At 36.2% G+C, this 21,425-nt stretch overlaps 1 protein-coding gene and 1 pseudogene across 1 annotated transcript in view; one reads left to right on the plus strand and one right to left on the minus strand.

The window, feature by feature from the left end:
• The first annotated feature begins 3,614 nt into the window (after positions 1 to 3,614).
• LOC113233809 lies at positions 3,615 to 6,349 on the plus strand (annotated as a pseudogene).
• Positions 6,350 to 8,300: 1,951 nt separating this feature from the next.
• The window catches only part of LOC113233728 (dihydropyrimidine dehydrogenase [NADP(+)]), a 30,950-nt gene continuing 17,825 nt past the window's right edge, over positions 8,301 to 21,425 (minus strand). The window contains exons 11-22 of the mRNA XM_026468907.1: positions 20,710 to 20,897; positions 19,449 to 19,655; positions 18,193 to 18,357; positions 17,682 to 17,834; positions 16,285 to 16,405; positions 15,776 to 15,859; positions 14,451 to 14,629; positions 12,670 to 12,846; positions 11,556 to 11,783; positions 10,903 to 10,967; positions 8,897 to 8,989; positions 8,301 to 8,450 (exon numbers count right to left, since the gene is read on the minus strand). Coding sequence (XP_026324692.1) covers positions 8,354 to 8,450; positions 8,897 to 8,989; positions 10,903 to 10,967; positions 11,556 to 11,783; positions 12,670 to 12,846; positions 14,451 to 14,629; positions 15,776 to 15,859; positions 16,285 to 16,405; positions 17,682 to 17,834; positions 18,193 to 18,357; positions 19,449 to 19,655; positions 20,710 to 20,897 — 1,757 coding nt within the window. The 3' untranslated portion in view covers positions 8,301 to 8,353. The remainder of the gene's footprint in view (positions 8,451 to 8,896; positions 8,990 to 10,902; positions 10,968 to 11,555; positions 11,784 to 12,669; positions 12,847 to 14,450; positions 14,630 to 15,775; positions 15,860 to 16,284; positions 16,406 to 17,681; positions 17,835 to 18,192; positions 18,358 to 19,448; positions 19,656 to 20,709; positions 20,898 to 21,425) is intronic.

Raw genomic sequence — 21,425 nt, forward strand, 5'->3', positions numbered from 1 at the left:
AAATATTATGGCTTACACTTAGAATAATAACGCTTAGAATAATAACGCTTAGAATGATAGTTTCATATCAAACGAACTGTCACAAGTGAGGCAAAAATCAAATTCATGTAGGCTAGTTTTAGTAGTAGTAACCTACTACTACTGGTGAGTTTGGGTGTAATTTATGGTTGTCTATGTATGTTGCCTAAGTGCGGGTTTTTATAAGGTTTTTTTCGTAAATTGAATCTGATTAGATTTCTTAAAAAATTGTCGGTGATTATGGCTAACTGCAGATGATCTTGTAGGTATACGTATTTATGATCATTGTTATAGGTACGTAGAAAAAGGCTTACTGCAACCTTCCAGATGCTTATAATATCATAGTCATTGACCTACCAATAAACTACCATTACCACAACATGGCGAATAAAGAATATTATGGCACTATTTAGTTTACAAGATCACACCCACCCTATCTACATACGTTTGTACTCTCGCATTTCTGGTGTAAAGTATTGTTTTTGAACAAAAGGTAAGTAAAGCTTTTTGTGTGTGAAACCGAAAAAAAATCAAGTCATATTTGCCATAGTTACTAGTACGTATATTTGCGTAACCTGCCCGTAAATACAAGATCTGCCCATCAATCAAGTGCCATGCGAATATCACCAATAGGTAGGACGGCGGTCTGCCCAAATTCGATCACCAGTAATGTGAAAAGTAAATTTCTAATTTTGAATATTTATAATATCCATCCCTTAGTTGCTTCACAACACAGTGATGTAGTTTTAGGCAAGGTTAGGCGTTCGCCGTCCGACATTCGTCTGAAAGAATGACTGTCAAATAAATAATACTAGACCAAAATCAAACGACAATGTGAAGTATGAAGCTTCAATCGCATAATGCATCTTTCAGTTTGGCTGAGTGCACGGATTTATATATTTCATAAACTGGATCGCGCACTTCGATATACCAATATTACAGATTTACACCTTATTGGGTTATGTTAAGGTTTATTTTAAGTTAAAGTAATAAACCGAGTCACGTGAGATAGCTCGAAGTAGTGGTCTGTCGTTGTCTAACAAGTTGCCAACGTTAAATAAAATCATCTTAGGTAGTGTCTAGTCTATTAACTTTTTTAAATTTTGCTTAAATAAAATTAGCTTAAAGGCATTGACCTACCAATAAATGGACGCCGGTTTCGCGCAAAAAAGTGTCCGCACATATAGGGCGTTAAAATCGCATACAGAGCGTCAATCGCGCAACAGTCTTCATTTGTTCGACTGACAGCGCGGTTGTCAATCATGCAATACCATATAATAATAACTTGTAAAAATTACTGCAATAAAGTGTAAAAAAAGGATTTTGTATCATATTTTCACTAAACAAATATATTGTGTTATCATAGTTCTCATTTAAAAGTGTAATTTTGTACAGTTTTGTAGTATTTAATTTATATATAAATGAATCGTAAATATCAATTACAAAAGCACACAAAATAATCAAATAGCTAACTGTCCTTTTTCTACACATTGCATGCGCAAATCATGGAAAGAGACTCATTACGTCAGTTTCAAGAAGCTTATAGGTATAAACTTCTTAGTCATTTTCAATTGTTCGAACCACAAGCGATTTTGATTTTATTCTTATTTTTAAAATGATTCTTTTATTAAACGTTAGCAATAACTAACAAAATATTAGTGTACTCGTTTTACTGCTTGGGATTACCTATTAGAAATCGGAAAATACATTTGCGCGAAATAACGTTTGCACGAATTTTCATAATGTCAAATGTATTTTTGAAGATTACAAAACAAAAGCTAATTTTGTCTTTGTAAAAAGCATCAAAATTATTCGTAAGCGTAACGGTTGCTTCGCTGTCAGTCGAACAAACGAAGACTAAAGCGTGAATAACGCTCTGTATACGATTTTAACGCCCTATAAGTTCGGACACAATTTTAGCGCGGACCCGACGTCCATATAAGTGTAAGTCAATGGTGTACTGTAAGAAATGTACCGATATTCCAATTAAACGTAAACTCAAATACCTGTAATTCCGAAAACCGATTTGTAATAAGACAGTACTGCGATGACATTACAATTTAAATTCAACGTTTTAGCTTTTTCATATTCCTTTACATGTCACTACGTTTAAATAGGTTGACTTGGGACATTTTTTTCGTGGTTTTTCTACTACTCCATTACTCTTGTGTTCAAGTAATTCTCAGTCGAAGCTAAATATGCAGCATTTTGTTAAGTTTCTAGTAGAAGCTGAATATGATGTTTTTGAACCTTTAAATTGTTGCAAGCAAAATTAGGCAATGCTGCGATGACGTTACAATTTGAATTAAATGTTTTAGTTTTGCATATTTCGCTAACGTCACTACGTTAGAATAGGTTAACTTCGGACATTTTTTTCGTGGTTTTTGTATTAGACCTTCATTTTGTCCATCCTCTAAGATTAGACCCGACGTTCATTTGTTGGTATGTCAATGATCATAGTCAAAAATTGAGAAGAGTACTGTATTTTTATTTTGTCTTTTAAAATGTTTGACAATATACGCTATTATAGACAAATTGTCTACAACATTTTAACACACCTGACACAAAGGACGAATTGAATATATTTTTTCAATTCTTTCAATCTAAAACGTGAAGTTTTTATATAAATTTTAAAATCTTTTTCATTTGGTAAGTTGGTGCTTTTTAAGTTAAACCCACAACTCTACATGTGAGCCGGATCACGGTCCACATAGTGGAATTAGCTTAATACTCAATCAGTAATTTATAATCGGTGGTAGCCTAGTAGGGGAACGGATGCTTCTCAAAAAAGACATTGGTTCAAATTCTTGTGGCAACAAAACTTTCATTACTAAAGTATGTACTTATCGAGTTCTTAGGTTTTCGCGGTTGTTACACATAGGAAATGAAACTATTTTTCCGGATTTAAATCGCGTTTTGTTTTTTCAAACAAACCGACGTTTCGGGCCCTTTACTTATACGCGATTTAAATCCGAAAAAATAGTTTCATTTCCTATAAAGTATGTACTTTTATGAATACTTAGTAGCAATATCTTTCGCTAATAGTGAAGAAAAACATCGCGATGAAACCTATGTGTCGATGACGGGTTTTTGTGAAGTTGTGACATCCTGGTACGGCCGGACTATGGCCTAAACCTTTTCCTTAGAAACCCATGGCCAACAGCAGGATATATTCGTTTTGACAAAGATGATAATACCAGATTTACCTGTTCCATCCAAACATAGAATAATTGAACTTACTTGGCGCGTATGAATGTTTTCCACGAGACAGTTTCAACTCATCATCTAGATTAAAATATTTCCATTTTCAATTCATTGTTCTTGGTAACAATGTACAAAAAGACCTAAACAAGTCTTTCAATCTTCAAGTTCAACCTTCTTTGAGATTGCGGGTTAGTTCTAACCATAAAAATGGATGCTTACAGATAGGTATGTGCAGAGAATTAAAATTAATTTTCAAACTTACATTTGTCATTTTTTCAGGCAGTTTGGGCTTGATTTAAATTTTATAAGTTAAATTAAAAATTTTTAAAATGTTTAAAATTCTGTCAAGTGCAATAAAGCCTGAAAATAACATACCTAGACGAGAGTCTCGCTTCTGTGCTGGCCCCCGAGAACGATGGCGACGCAATTGTTCTGATTACTTTATTGTGCTTTTTTTGTTATTGCTCCTCTCCTTTATTACAAATGTTTGGTACCCTAAATTCGTCCATAAAAAACGAACTACCATAACCACTACAACTGACAGGCAAATATCGGAAGATATATTTATTATAAAGCATAATAAAAATCCGTCAATAATTTGGTGGACTGAAGAATTTTCGCCGCTTACTAAGGAAGTCATTTACTGCAGATGTAAAGGTACTGCCCTGCCTTGTGCACTTTACGGCTCTACGTATAGGCTCGCGAACGACGAAGGAGGAGTGTACATATTCACCACCGGCCGCTTCAATTTCAATAATCTGCCGGTACCTCGAAACCCTAACAAACACTTATGGGCTCTTATGGACAGATTTGCAATGAATGAAAATAAAATTATAACCGAAAAAATTTTAAACTTGTTCAATTTCTCAGCAACCTTTAGCCGGCATAGTGACGTTCCTTTTCCTTTACGATACTTGCATACAATAGACTATTTAATAAGTGTCGAATATTATGTTGCTACACCTGCAAAGACTGCCTATCTACGCAATATAGCTCCGATTCTTTACATACAGTCAGACTGCAATTGTTCCACAGAAAGAGACGCATATGTTATAGAGTTAATGAAATTCCAGAAGATTGATTCCTACGGCAAATGTTTGAACAACAGGAAACTGCCGCTCTCTGTCCAGTCTAACAACGAATACCTTTTGAAATTCATCGGATTTTATAAGTTTGTGATAGTAATAGAGAACTCCATCTGTGAGGATTATATTTCTGAAAAATTTTGGCAAGCGCTGCACGCAGGTGTAGTGCCTATCTACTTTGGTTCTATTTCAGCAAGGGATTGGTTTCCTAATAACAAATCGGCGATTCTCCTCCAAGACTTCCCGACGCCAAAATTACTAAGCGACTATATCAACAAGCTAATGAAAGATGACAACCTTTACGACGAATACCTTGAACATAAAATTTTGGGGAAGATTTCAAACGAAAACTTAATGGAAGAATTAGAAGCAAGACCTTACCAAAATCAGGTTACAAAAACAGCTCATGAATTTATATGTTTCCTATGCAAGAAGCTACATATTATAGAAGAACAGGACACTGCTAAGCCAACGCGTTATGTTGTTACTAAAAAACATTATAATTGTTCGAAGCCAATATCTGCATTAACCTTGAAAGAGAATCCCGATAGCATCTGGTCACGTTTTTGGCAATTTTCAAGTGCCGGAATGGACGAACTGCACAACGATATTCGAACTCCCAATCCCAGCTCACTAATAAAGGACGAAATGTTTCTGTAACGCCGTGTCACGTTACGCCGAGTCTAAGGCTGCCTTTCCACCAGATATGTGCGACGTAGCAGGGCGGTGTGTGCCATTGCGCCCGTCACCCTGAGACATAAGTTGACAAGTCCCATGTGCCTGTAATTTCACCGTGTGTGTGTGCAAAACGGTGTAGAAAACTAGAACTACTGAAAGTATGACACTAACTGACACTGACACATCGCCACCGCTCACCCTACCACACCATACCGCCTGCGCATAGCTGAAAACACTCCATAATGAAACCTCGCACCGCCTCGCAACCTCGCACATCTTTGGTGGAAAGGCAGTTTGAGATTTGTGAAACGAACTTTTCGACTAGCAAAAATAGTCGGCTAAGCAAGTTTTCTGTATTTCCAAAATGAACTTTGCTTCACTAAGTTTTGTAATTTATTCACAAGCAAGAAATCACGGATAAACTCTGAGTGTGGCTTAATTAAATAAACAAAAATAGATATTTGTAACAAACACTTACAAAGAAATACTTAAGGTTAGGAGAGCGATAGCCCCGGCATGGCGAGATCGCTGGTTCCGAGTCCAGCCGATTCGAAGGAATTATTCTTTGTGTTTATTCAACCTTTATCGATATATAACAACAAACTAGTGGAGTATATTCACAATAAATGTATTAATATCATGCTAGTACAAACAACATGATATTCAATAAAATAAACGGCAATGTTCGCTTTGTAAATACGAAAAACGAAGTCAAAGTTCATTTTATAAATCTACGCCCGGGTAGTTTCATATCTTTGTTTTGACTGAGCAGCATGTAGATGTCAAAATAACAATATGCTATAAGTATTGTGCAGAAATGGTGGTCATAGTAGTATGTCATACTGAGATGAGAATTGTTGGTATTGGCGAACATTTACTCAACACAGCTCTTCGCCGCTGCATATTAGTCCACAATGACTCTTATAATAGGGCATGAATTAGCCTCTCGGCGCTACATACTTCGTTTAAAATCTACATTAGCCCTTAACAACATAACCTGTAGTATGTTTTTTATGCATTTGAAAAAAAGTGTATCTAATTTATGTGTATTTTGTATCCTATGAAATCACACAAATTTGTGTTTGGTAAGTTTTAGTAAAAAGAATATTTAATGTTGTTTTAATGTCATGTTGTATTATGTTTGTTTTCCTTTCACATAATACTTAGGGCGCCTTCAAATTAGCTGCTTATAGAAGCACTGCAGTGACTGCTCTGGGGCTCTATTCTCGATCTCGGTCCGACATCCGTCAGAAACAATTATAACGATAATAATAATGCACAGACTCAACATAGCCCCGCACCAGGGAAACTATGTGTAGCAGGTGCCATGGACACACACATAGACAACCACAAATTACACCCAAAGTCACGAGAGAAATAAATGTGGGCCATACAAATATTTCTCCCGGCCCGGGAATCGAGTCTGGGACCTCTGCGTGGCAGTCCGGCATGGGAACCGTTCGGCCACAGGGGCAGTTACTGTCTAATAAGTAATACTCGACGAAATTAAACGAAAATGTCTAGCATGATGTCAATTGTGAAGCTTCATTGGCATAATGCGTAATTTTGCATAGTTTCCCTAGTGCGGGGCGATGAATGTGTGCGTTATAAAAAGCGCAGTTGCAACGCCATTGTCGTCACACGCACGAGCCACTTTTACAGTCACAATTAGTGAACTAATAATTACCAAAGCGCTACTGCAAGATGCGTAGTCATGTTTGTTTACAAAAAATACTTTGTGTTTTACCTTGTTTCCTGTATTATTAAGAAAATATTAAAAACATTTTGATATTTGGATCTTTTATTAATTAATTTATTTATTTATTTATTTTACCTCTTACAACTATCATTACAGTTAAGTTAATTAAGTAAGTAAGTAAGTAGTTAAGTAAGTTACATTCCATCGCACACTCTCCGTGATATATCCTGTAGAATACCGATAAGTTGGCTACTCTACGGCGGTGTTCAAGGTTCTGCAGCTTCGCCTCTACTAATTCCGAGTCACCTATAAGCCTTGTCTTGCTTGTCTATTCTTCATTATCTTTGCTTCTCGCTTGTCTATTGAATCCAAGGTGGCCAGTTGGTGTTTAGCAGTGTCATCCCATAAGAGGCAGCAGTACTCCTTACACGACCGGACTTGTGCTTGGTACAGCTAAAGCAACTGTCCCGGTGTGAAGTATCGACTCACCTTGGAAAGGATGCCAAGCTTCTTAGCTGCATTTTTGGCCATGGATTCAATGTATCTGCCGAAGTTACTTGGTTAACATACATATAGGTAATTTTGATACAATATGCATCGTTGTGGGCCGCCTTATTTGGTTTAACGCTGTAAAACTCCAATACACAATCAGTGTAATTACACTAGAGAAACATACAAAAAGTATACTTTTCGCAGATTAAAACAGTACAGACTATCTCTAAGACACAAATCTAGTGAAAGTAATAGACTATAATTTACACTCTTGGTATAACGAGGCCATGGGAAACTTTTTGAGAGAGGTTTAAAAATTCGATAAACGAAATTAGTCGATTACTTTTTTATGCTCCAATTTTAGTTATAATATTTCGCATATACATAATTTCATATTCATTTTTCATTGATAGGATTATGCACTTTTGACATTGATCACATGTGGCTTATCATAACTGCCTCCGTGGCCGAGCGGTTACCATGCTGGACTGCCACGCAGAGGTTTCAGGTTCAATTCCCGGGACGAGAGAATTTATTGTATTGTATTTTATTATTTTAATTTTTTACATTGCATTGTATGTATTTAATATTATTGTTTATATATTTACTTTATTGATAAGTAGTGTATTTATTTATAACCACTTTCATTACAAAATATTCTTTGGTTGCACCCCCATTCCAACTGTTAAATTTATATCCTAAGGTTGCCCGGAAGAAATTGTTACTTAGCAATAAGGGCGCTATTGTACATTATCTTACTCTGTGGACTTACATTACTGTTCTGTGTTGTCATTTAAATTTTTAATGTACAATAAAGAATATTTCATTAATTCATTCCTTTTTTTCTCTCGTGAGTTTGGGTGTAATTTGTGGTTGTGTGTGTTCATGGCACCTGCGATACAGGGTTTCCCTATTGTGAGCCTATGAGTGTGTGCATTATTACAACAAAGGTTCGTATTTGAAATCGCACGAAGCGTTTTCCTAGACGACGAGTACAATTCTTTACTCTTTGGATTCTTATGTAGGTTGGATAAATTTAAGATCAAAGTGAGGCCTTTCAAATCTTTACTTTTCGGAAGGTGAAATTTCGTAAACGTCAGTCTACCTCCAATAATTAAAAAATATATTACAATTCCTTTATTCAATATATATTTGTACAATATACTACGAATTACAATTATTGACAAAGTCTAACTGTGTCTAGCGGCGTGACCGGGTGAACTTCATGGTGAAGCCCTCTCTTGATCACGTGAGGTATTGTCTTCGGCACCATTCTGTAAAAGGAATTCAGTACTTAAAAAAAACTAATGCTAAGTAAAGCCCATTTACAAGTGCAATAAACAAAGAGGCAATAATACAATCCTAATAAAGAGGACGAAAAAGAACCGGCCTCGAAAGTTCGTGGAATCACATCACTTTGCCGATTTAATCGGTTACCGGAAAGTGCGTGAAATCAGATACGCTTAAAAATGGAATATTTTCTTCAAATTTGAATGGAACCAACACTGAGGTACCTCCCTCTTCCAACAAAAAAAAAATCATCAAAATCAGTACACAAATGCCGACAACAAATTATCGCGTAACAACTTACATAAAAGGAACCTCGTCCTTTTGACGGTTAAAAAGATTAACTTCAACGGAGTGTACATCGATGTTGAAAAAAGCGCTACTATTTCCTGGTTCAAAGGTAACTTTACATACAATTTAAAAAGCTACTTACGATATGCAGTCAATAATAGGACAGACAGACAAGCACAATGTGCATCCTGTACAGTCCTCGGTTACATGCGGGATGTGCGTTTCTGGATCGAATCTATGGGATAAAAAGCAATATTATACCTTCAGTACAGAGTACTATATAACCGACCTAAAAAAATCGTAGAATCTATTTGCCAAGTTTTATTCAAATCGGTTACCGGAAAGTGCGCCTATTTTGCCACCCTTAGAGGTGGATTTTCTTCATATTTAAATGGGACCAATACAGAGGTAATCTCTTTCCAACACAAAAAAAGCATCGAAATCGGTTCACGAATGCCGAGTTATCGCGTAACACATACAAAGAAAATACAATCGAATTGAAAACTTCCTCCTTTTGTTGAAGTCGGTTAATAACTTTCAGAAAATAGTGAATTAACCTGTCCGACGTCCTTCATACACACAGTGTCCGTAACGATTTTGGTAAAAAAAATATATAGGTTATTTTTTAAATTCTGACAACCTAGCAGGACTATTTACTAACATCATAAACAATAACTTTTGTTCCATGACTTTGAATAACTCATCAGATTTTATTACCATACAAAAATAAATAGATTTAAATAGATCGCTCTAAACGGTAATAACTATGTGTAGGACGGGGTAGGAGTCGTCGATTTGCACATTTGAACTTACCTTACTACCAAATACAGTGGCCTCTACCATGAGTGACAGCTATCGCTAGCGACCGAGTAAAACGTTTATATACGAAATGTTGTTTCCTCTTGTGACCGCTAAGGGCGCTGTATTATTTGCAATAAAAAATTCGCATCCCCTCATGGAAGAATGGCATAAGTGAAGTTATGTCAAAAATTTTATTTGCTCCATACATACAGAAAAATATAACCCACATCCTGTCCAATTCCTGTAATTGTATCTACAATATTAGTCGCTAGAGTTACAAGAATTGGAGAGGATATGGGTTATATTTTTCTGTATCTAATGAAGCAATGAACAAGTTTGACGTAACTCCACTTATGCCATTCTTCCATGAGGCGTGCGAATTGTGAAGTAATTTACTCGCTAGCGACAACTGTCACAGTAAAGTCGTGGTAGAGGCACTGCTCTAAACAGTGTCAGATAATACAACAAAAAGTTAAAAATGTATTTTTGATAATTATAAGATCATTGGTAAATTTATTATGTTTTGTAAAAAGTCATGGAACAACAGTTGTTGTTTCTGATTTTAGTAATATATAGTCCTGCAAGGTTGTAAGTATTTTAGAAATAACCCAGTATATATTTTTAAATGGTTCAAATTCAAAATTCAAATTCAAAATAATCTTTATGTCATAGGTAAGTATTATTACACTTGAAATCGTCACAATGGTTAAACTCTACCGCTCATTCGTAAGGCAGATTCCCCTGAGAAGAATGAGCAAGAAACTCTAAGGGTTGCTCTTTGTAAATAACATTTACAATATTTTCTTTATTTTTTATTTGAAACATCAGAGATCGAGACTACCTCCATGAGCTAAACGGGTTACTACCACGGATTTTTGTCATCCAAGTACGCAGAAGTTGTATAATAACCTTTAGTATAAAGTTTTTGTTTCACTATATTTTTAAACCTCGTGAAAGGCAAATTTTGTATATCAACCGGAATCTTGTTATAGAAGCGTATACATTGCCCCTTAAATGATTTTTTGACTTTGTGAAGACGACTATCAAGAAAAGCTAGTTTATTTCTATTCCTCGTATTAATGTTATGTCTGTCACTATTTTTCATAAATAAATTACTATTCCTTTTAACATAAATTACATTCTCATAAATGTACTGTGAGTGGGACTGTGGTGGATGAAAACACAGCTGCGCAGAGACAGCGTGTGGCTCTATGACGCCACAGCACAGCCTGTAGTTCCGCTTGTGTTATTTATTTTGTTAATTTTATGCAAAGAGGATGTCAAAATTAACTATTGACACGTTTAAACTTCACTGCTTATACTACATTTTGTAAATTCAATACTCACTGAATGGCCTGGTAACCAGAGTCAGCGCATGCCATGTAGCACTTTCCGCAATTGATACACAGGTCCTGCAAAAGTATTCAATTCTTTATCATACAAATCAAATTAGCCTTATGACGCTGTCTAGTTTAGCAACTAATATTTGTTTTAATGGTGAATAAGAACATACATTTATTTACCTCGACGTATCGGTCGTGTTGGTCCCTTCGAGACCATGGATGTTGTAACACGTCCGAAACAACGAGGTAAATAAAATAAATATATTTTTACGCGATTTTATTTATTTATTTCGTCTTTAATTCAGACAATGGTGTCCATAAATTAGTTAGTAGCAGTTTTCTTAGTGACTATGTTAGTAAAAAGAAAAACATGAACAAAAATAATACTAAACAATATTCGTAATATGAATGTGATTAAGTCTCTTCTATAGTTCTCTTCTTGTCTATTTTTGAAATTCAATTAATGTGTGAAAATCGTGAAAGTTTAAACCAATGTATTGAAGAAGAACATGGTGAAGAAACCTGGATGACGGAGAACTGTATCAGGCCAGTGTTAGAATCTGGTCTAATCCCTTTCATTAGAAGTAGCTGTACAGTGGAACCATTATACAAATATTTAAAAACATACATCTATAAAAAATTAAATTGCTCACTCACATCATCAATCAAAGCAACGACTTGTTTAGTATTGTCCAAATTTTTGTAAGTACCAATCCTGGGCAGCGCCGCTCCCAACACGTCTCGTATTTTCAGCACTGGCATATTATTTACTGCATTAGGCAAGTAACTGTCGACCTTATTGTCTTCGAGCAGGTCGGATTTCAGCCTCATCGAGTGGAGGATCTGTTCACGTTTTTTGTTGTACGGCCCAAAATGCGGTAGTACCTAAAATAAATTTTGAAATTAATTAGCCGACCTTCGCGGTCGAGTGGAAAACGGTTTTCATGCTATCTCTGAGGTCCCTATTTCAATGTAGAACTAACTTTTGTATTGTCTCGGAACTGGTTGTGTATGGTAGGCACTGTCGTTGTTTGCTATTTATTTCCGATTAACAACGACGTAATTACTTACTTTGGGATCGGAGCAACGTATGTGTTAACTTTATATGTTAATTTTTTTTGACTGCCTCCGTGGCCGAATGGTTCCCATGCCGGACAGCCACGCAGAGGTCCCAGGCATGGCTTACTCTTATTTTTCTCGTGAGTTTGGGTGTAATTTGTGGTTGTCTATGTGTGTCTATGGCGCCCGCGATACAGGGTTTCCTAGTGCGCTACGTTGAGTGTGTGCGTTAAAAAAATTATAAATATATTAATTCATAATATATTTATGAATAAAATATAATTAATACATTATGATTCATGAATAAATTTTAGACTACATATACATTAAGTGTCATAGTATTCCATAGTCAGTAGTAGCACAGATTACAGAATATGTAGTAGTAATTTATTTGTTTATAAAAGTATATTGTCATATTGGGTCTACGCAGTTCAACAACATCGTATCACCATTGTTGCATGGTACGAATGTCCACCATATCATTGCCACACATTTTTACTTATCATTTACGTGGATTTTAGTCTCTTATGCAAAATTATTAATTTATTAATTCATATAAAATATAACAATTGTGTTCATCGTCCTCCTCTTACTTATTTCCCATTACATGGTGTCCGTGTATGTATGCATCTTTCCTTTTCTCCTCACATATCTAATCCATCCATTTTTTCTAACGCTTCCTTAATGTGTAAAATAAAAAAATTTACATTACCATGCCATTGTCATCGCGCAGTGTCTGTACAGGCTTGCCTTTCTGGTGCTTGTAGAAGGGCGGCGACTGTCCGGTCCAACCATGTGGTTCTACCGATTTTAAGTACAACAGCGCCTTTAAACCCGTTATATAGTCTTCTACCAATGTGAAATCTTGGTTCTGCACTGCACTGCAAATCTGCAAGTTTAATCCACAATTATAATCCATGCATTCGACCAGCAGCCTTTGTGAACCGTTGGCGTTGGGGCGCTGTGAAGAAAGACCTGAAATCTCGAGAGTCGGTGTGATTGTGAATGTGCTACGTCATTATTAGTATTATTGTTATTCGTCATAAGTTCTTTATAACAAATCGACCTCTAAAGTCTGTGGAATCACATCTATTTGCAAATTTTATTGAAATCGGTTAACGGAAAGCGAGTGATATCCAATAAACCGGATCCATCCCCTACTTTGGCCTCTTATAGGTGGAAGATTTTCTTCAAATTGTATGGAGCCACTACTGAGGTGAGGTGAGGTAGGAAAGGGGTTGCTACAAAAAAATTATGATTGAAATCAGTTCACAAATGACGAAGTAATCGCGTAAAATACACGATAAAAATGCAGTCGAATAGAGAACGGCTTCCTGTTTTTGAAATCGGCTAAAACAGTATCTTAAGACGGAATATTTTCAACAAATATTTAAAATCAAAAGCAAGCATTATTATAGTATTGCAAAAAAATAAGTATATTTGGTTTGCGCTCAAGGATCAATGATATGCAAATACCAAACGTTTTATGACATTCTATTAGAACTGTGGCCTTTGACACGAATGTACGAGTATACACTCCCGGAAACACAAACTTTTTGGTTGATCAAAAACTATAATGCCATTTTGAATACCAGTTTTAAGCCAATTTGAACTTCAAATACAACCAACCAGAAATATTTTATATACTAAGCGTGTTTGTTCAAATTGTGCGAAACGCCATTTTTCTTCTTTTTCCAGCACCGTCATCGCCATAGCAAGGAACCATCTTTATTATATTTGTTTAGACTTTTAAGTATTTTGCAAGTTTTTGCTTTTATTTCTTTAGGACTATTTTTTTTTTTCATAAAAAAGTGCGCATTTGACCACTTTCTCACCTGATGGAAAGTGACGATAATGTCGGCGATGAAATATGCACACCTCATTGACGTAAGTCAATGGCACACCTAAATAATGTCTATTCACTCTCACTTTGAAAAGGCCCAAGTTATAGCGTTCCGGAAATGACCCAGCAGGCAGAGAATTCCACTCTGTAGCCGTTCGCCATATAAATGTGGAAGCGAAACGCTTCGTGGGAATCCGTGGTATATCCACAACATAGGGCTGGAACCCAAGCCTACGTCCTGTCCCCCGATGATGGAAAGAGGAAGGCGGAATTAATCATGCAACTCTTTTACCGTGTAATGGTAAAAAGCGCAAGCGACACGTCCATCCATAGCAGCTGCTATGCCACTCAGAGCTTTAAATCGCAAAGATCAGAGGGGCATTGCCGCTACTCACCCTGTGACAAGTAGATAAGTCCCATGTGCCTGTAATTTCACCAGCACCCTTGTCCTTTAAAACTGGAACGCAGTATTACTGCTTGGCAGCGAAATTAGAATAAGGTGGCAAGAATTCCCTTGACGAACTCTTTTACAATGAGCTCTACGGTTTCTCAAACTCGCAAGTAACTTACGGCTAATGGAATACCAAAATTATTACTATATATTTTAGGTCATTTTATCACCCCATATAATTTGAGATTCGACTGTATACCTGTACAACCGGAGCTCCACACAAAATAAACTGCAATGCAGAGTCAGCGGAATCGATGCCGCCGATACCGAGGACGGGGAAGCCGGGCAGCTCTTTGCTAATCGCGGAGACTGCGTGAAGGCCTATTGGTCGCGTTGCGTTGCCTGACACGCCGCCATATGTTGTGCGCTTTTCAATACCTGATCGAATGTTGACACAATCTTTATTTTTAGGTAGATACAATTTGGCAACTGCTCTCCATTCCCAATCGTAATCGAAATTCGAATCACAGAACAATTATTTTCTTAATATCTCTGGACAATCTTTGGATTTCCGATTTGGATTTCCAAATGTACCCGAATACAAATTTTCATGTCAAGTAATTGAATAAATTGCCAGCTATAATAATTTGGATTCAGAACTACGTACTTTATTGTTTTTTTTTTGTTTTGGTTAATATATGAACATTATAAAGCTTGAAAAAATATTTCTCTATTTATAGTAACATTAACTCATTAAGTTCAGGAACAATATACCAAGCAAGTTAACAAACGTATAGATGAAGAAAATAAAGAGTAGTAGCTATTCCACATACTTCCAAGTCGACTTTTTTTAATAATTTTTTATGTGCATGTGTGGTTGTCCAACCACGCCAATTGCCCCATCTCAAACTAGGGAATTTAATTATAATAAGTACCAAAGCAACGGAATTCACCCTGGGATACTGCCCTGAACACCTCGACCAGTATCAATTTAGAAAATTTCATTTTAAATTAGTGCTATCGTGAATCGAAACCGGGACCACCTTATCTAGCGCCCACAGTGCCAACTCTTGGGCCTTGAACTCTATGATTGTCGTGATAGAATGAGTCTGGTCTAGACCGAGTACCTACCTACAAAGGGCATTAGAAACCGACAACAGCCGGAACACGAAGATTGTCAAGAGATATTAAGAGAATAGTTGTTACTGTACTATACCGTAAATTGTGGTTTTGTTTGCTAGCAACCGCATAAAGTATTTTGAATAAAAAAAAATATTTTCTTTTAACCTTACATTATATACCTAATATTGTCAAATATTTGATGCGGTACCTAGCGACTATCAACTCATGAAATTCTATTAAAGGTGCAAGTGTTGAAAAGACTGGGAAGATAGCAAGATTACACTGATTAGAGGTGTTGTTGTTGAACACGCTTTCGACATTGCGCCGAAGTTGACATGTTGCAAAATTACATTATGACTTGACACGTTAGTAGTGCACAAGCACAATACACTCTATATTTTTTTTATAAACATCAATCGATAACGATCCATTGTTTTCATGTAACTTTAAAAAAGCACTTACCAACAGCCGGCCAAGGAGTCGCATCAGCTTTCACACTCATCAGCCCTTGTACCGTGTTGATAGCAGAGACGCCACTGGCACCACCTTAAAAACAAAATTCAACAATAATAAAACCATGTGCAACATTAACAATAACGCTGTTGTTGTAATGTAATGTGTAGAAAAACAATACTATGAATGGTGGTACCCTAGTAGCAGAGCCGTTGTTTCTCTGTAAAGAAATCGTCAAAATCTATGAATTTAACGTCTAAGTTATGAATGTATAGAGGCAATACCTCCCGCTATCGGAAAAAGAACGTCGTGATGAAACTTACGTGACAAAAGAGATTTAGAAAATTTGCATTTTGCATTTGAAACCCTTTCTCCTAGAGGTTGACGATGAACCAACCTATATTATACGTTGTACACAAGTTACGTCGGATGGTTTCTATAAATGTTCTAAGTTGTTTGAGATGAAACATTGTTATTATACTTTTTTGTATATTTTACTAGATAAGGAGTAACTGTACCTTCATAAGCGGCCTTAGCAATGCTTACGATGTCCGTAATATTTGGAGTGAGCTTGATAAAGAAGGGAATCTTGATCGCCTGTCGCACCCACTGCGATATGCCTTTGACAAGTTCCGGATCCTGGAATTTATTTTTTTGTTTATTATTATACACTTGAGTAATTTTATCACTTATATATCATAGACACAATATTACATAAGAAATTGAAAAAAAAAATGTCACTGCCACCTTAGGTTTAGTACTTCTGCTGTCCCTAGGCATTGTTAGGCATTGTTTTCTTCCGATACAATAAAGTCATCCTTTTAAGAATGACTCTAAAAGAGTCTAGAGTCTAAAAAAATTCAATTTTATTCAATTTGTGTGAAAAACTTTTTATGAAATTTGTTCAATTTCTGCTGTCCAGATTTTTTTTCGTACCGTACACTGAAATGTCCTTACATAAAAGTGAGTCGATGAGCACTAAAAAAAACTTGATCAATTTTATTGATTTTTATGGACAACTCACGCTTGACACAAAAATTGACTACAAAATTGTTTTCACAAAAAAAAACGTTTCCTCGTATCTTCTATGGTTTTCCATTTAAAAAAACTCTGTATAGCCGGTATACGGTATATATATCGGGTTTGCACGTTAGTAGCGCCTCAAGCATTATAAACGGTATTCCTAGTGATTAAGGTGTTTTTGAGATAGCTTGCTACATTACTACCTGCCTACCTACCTGCCTACCTAAACTACCTAAACTACCTGCTAACATTCGTGATAGTCCATCGGTGGCATCTTTCAAACACAAATTAAAAGAGCACTTCCTGTCGAACGCGTTAGATAGTTTATAGGTAACATATTTGTAAACAAATAATCTGTTATTATAATATATATTCTGCTTATGTATGTATTTATGTATATAAAGTTCATGTATGTGCATATGTCTGTCGTATGTATATTATTATCATTTATATTTTATTCACATTTAAATTTAAATTTTGTTGTACATTAATTAGTCCCGCAGACTTCATTTTTGCACCACGGCTAGGGTTGGCTGGAAGAGATCTCTTATAGAGATAAGCTCACCTTTGTATATATCCATTGTAACGTGTGTTTCATGTGTCTTTTCTTTGTACAATAAAGAATATATAATAATAATTACTTTGTAAAGCCATATGTAGCTATTGTTTCGTTCGTTTCGTTTATTGGTTATTATTATTATTATATAAGTGTTTTCTTTAATTAAAAATGGCTGCCGAAAGAGATTGCCCTGATTTAAAAATTTTTTGCTTCTGAAAATTGGAATCTGGAGGCCTATAGGAGTAAAAAGGAGCCGGATAAAAATTTGTGGTCAAAATTTATTTTTCGCCTTCTTCCAATATGGCGACCATAGCTTGTAAATCAGTTAATTACCTGTCCGCAAGCCAGGCCCATTCCGCTTTCGCCCATGCCATGAGGGCACGAAAGATTAAGCTCCAGCGCGTCGGCGCCTGCCGCTTCTGCCTTCCGCGCCAACTCGAACCAATCGTCCTTATTGTATGAGCACATTATTGATGCAATGATTACCTGGCAAAAATAATTATTACGATTTATTTATTATTCTTTTTTATAATATGAAGTGACGGGACGCACAATGCGCCTGGTGGTACTTAGAGTTTTAAATCGTAAAGATCTTTGGGGCACTGCCACTGCGCCCGTCACCCTGAGACATAAATTGACAAGTCCCATGTGCCTGTAATTTCACCAACACCCTTAACACTTCAAAACCGGAACGCTGGAATACTCACATTACTGCTTGGCAGAAGAAATAGGTAAGGGGGTAGTATTTCCCTAGACGGAACCTTTCACAAGGAGCTCTGCTACTACTTAATCTAGTGTTATCCAGACTATGATTATAATAATTTATTTTGGCAATTGTATTTACCTTAGTAGGGAAATCTTTTTTAAGTTCAGCAATGCTCTGACACCAATAGGCCTCGCGCTTCTCAGAGATGAGTTCGATGTTGAGGAAAGATCCCTGGCCAGGGCCGTAGTTCTCGCCAGAGGTTACGCCGCGCACAATACGAGGAGACACATTTGTAACTAGGTCCTAATCAAGAAAAAAACAATTACAATATAATTACTTTTATTAAGATAAAGATAGATTTAAGTATTTGTGGAAGAACGTACAATAAATTAATTTTAAACAGGTCTTAAATACTGTAACCAGTTTCGTAAAAACATACAAATATGGTTAGTGGTAGTCTCATAATGTTCAGTACAAAGTATTATAATTAAAAACAGGAAACAATAATACGAGTAAACATGTAGAGATCAATACAGTAATAATTAACAAAGTAAAAAATTAATGAAATACAACAATAACATAAACTCTGTTAAAATTTATTAATACAGATTACTAGATATAAACACTATTTCAATTTAGCCCTAAATCCATCTCGTATTCATATAATCTTACATCACAAATGTTTTTATAATTTGCATCATAAAAACATTTATCATTTAAATACTGCTTATATTTTTCTTAAAAAGATCTTCATGTAATTCTCAGATTCTGATTTCATGATTCATCACGTCTTTCGACTAACCAATCAATATTTTTTACACCCTCGTCTATTAAGAGTAGTCTTATCCTGGTCTGTCTTCAGCACGTCCTCAATTCGGTCGTGGTAACTTAATCTTGTTTGGCCCTTACCAACAAGCCTCCTCACATTTGCCTTATAAATCTGCTTCGTCGATCTTCTTTCACTCATCCTCTCTACTTATCCGAACCACTTGAGCATCACTTCTAACTTTTTAATATGCATTAAAAAACGAAGTATTCGTTCATTAGATTTTGACTCTTGATAAAGCGTGTATATTGGAGATAAAGCGTGGTAATATAATAAATAAGACAAGTGTGATAACTCTATTCATACGCAGCAGCGCAGCTTATATGTGTGCAAGCACGTTCCGCGCCATGTACAGACGCACACATTCGCATAATAATGAAAGGCGCGTTGCAACGACCAGTGTTATGCAACGCAACTGCATCGCGAGATTATGCGAATGTGTGCATTCCTAAATGGCACACGGCGGGCGCGTACATATATTAACTGCACTGCTACGTTTATAATGAGTTATCATATTTGTTTTAACAAACTATGTATAAAGTTACGCAATTTTCGAAATTCAATTTACCTTATCAAGCCCAAAAGTCTTAGTAACGACGAATCCCCATCCCTGTTCGAAAGCCCGTCGTATCATAGCCGAACTGGTGGTAGGTGGGGCACTGGCCAGGCCAAATGGATTTTCGAATTTGATGCCACACACTTCCACCGACAAATCCACGTCGTCGATAGGGCAGTGGAACTTGGGGAGCTCTACTAGCGAGTCAAAGGGGAGTCCCTGTAGATAGACAGGTATATTATTATTATTATTATTATTTAAACATGTCTTGTACAGGTACTGGTCCAATATAACTTCTAAAGGTACAAATCACAATTGTCGCTGCTGAAAAAACCTTTCTTCCATTCAGTGTTGCTTTCAATTTAAATACTTTTTGTGATATCAACGGGACTAACACGGTTGGCACTCACATTACTGGCGGCAGAAATACTGCCCCCATATTAGTTGAACGGTTACCATAATGGTTTGCCACGCAGAGGTCCCTGGTTCGATTCCCAGGCCGGGATAAATATTAGTATAGCTTACATTTATCTCTCTCGCGGGTGTAATTTGTGGTTGTCTATGTGTGTGTCCATGGCTATGGGTATTTCTAGTGCGGGGCTATGACTGTGTACGTTAAAAAAAAACTTTGACAAGGAGCTCTACTACGGAACGAAATATGAAAACTGCTATTTTGGTCGCAGTTACCCGTCTTGTTTACTTTCTTCTATTCTACTGAGGTTCCGAAAAACAGATAGCTATTTCACACTAAGTTATATTTGTTTACAGTTTGCACTTTTTAATTATTAATGGCAAAGTTTTCTTTGAATCTCAAGCTTAAAATCCAGAGTGACATTGACTAAACTTATTTTTCACTTCTCATGCTCTTAAAGTTCGTATTTATGCTGGGTGTAGGCTGCATAAAATATAATTTTATGCTCTAGTGCATAAAATAAAAAACCATCAAATGAAATATGTGTAATTGTTGTAATTTCACATTCAATTTCAATTAAATAATCATTTATTTGTAATATTGCTATTTCACCCTCGACTTAAGTATCCACCCTCGCCTGCATCTCGAGTAAAATGACGCGTTTTATGCACTTGTTGTACAATCTACTATTATTTTAAAGAATCTTTAATTGACTCCTTTGTGTACAAATAAAAAGGATTCTTTGTATTCGGTCCACTACTTATCAATCAATCAAAAACCAAAAAATCAATACTTTCATATCAATGCAGAGGACAGTGAGGCCGATATGGTGATAGATTAAAAAACTTTTACAAGCCCAACCTGCAAATAGCAGTGCATGTGCCAAGCCGCGGTCTTGCCGTCGTTAACGGATTCAACAGTGGTTTCAGCCACACCGGCCAAGTCTCCCCCAACAAACACCCTTGGCTCGCTCACGCTCTGCATGCTCGTGTTGTCCACTTCTGGTAGACCCCAGCGGTTGAATTTCACGCCCGACATTGCTTCTTTCACTGTAACATAAAATATACTTTAAAGTTCTTTTTAAAATATGCACATCTCTATTAAAAATGTTACTAAGCTAATACAATTTTAATGTACTAAAAATGGTGTTATTATGGATTTAACTGCCTCCGTGGCCAAAGGGTGACCTGAATGCTGAACTGCCACACAGAGGTTCCGGGTTCGATTCCCAGACAAGGAGAAATATTAGTATGGCCTACATTTATTTCTTTCGTGAGTTTGGGTGTAATTTGTGGTTGTCTATGTGTGTCCACGGCACCCGCGATATAATAACAAGCAACAGGACGCACAAGTCGGGCGCCTGGTGAAAGTTATTTATGAGATAAAGTATTATATACTTTGAAGTTCTCTTACCGTACACGTAACTATTCTTGTTTATTTATAACTAATATCTTATACATAATATTTATTTTTTATTTCTTTAATTGGACCACATATTGACTATTTGATTGAGCTTTTGGGCTCAGCGGCAAAAACAAATCTAAATGTAATACAAAGAGCACAAAACAAACTAACAA

Source organism: Hyposmocoma kahamanoa, unplaced genomic scaffold, assembly GCF_003589595.1.
Source record: "Hyposmocoma kahamanoa isolate Upper Pololo Valley unplaced genomic scaffold, ASM358959v1 80, whole genome shotgun sequence".
Classification (NCBI taxonomy): Eukaryota; Metazoa; Arthropoda; class Insecta; order Lepidoptera; family Cosmopterigidae; genus Hyposmocoma; species Hyposmocoma kahamanoa.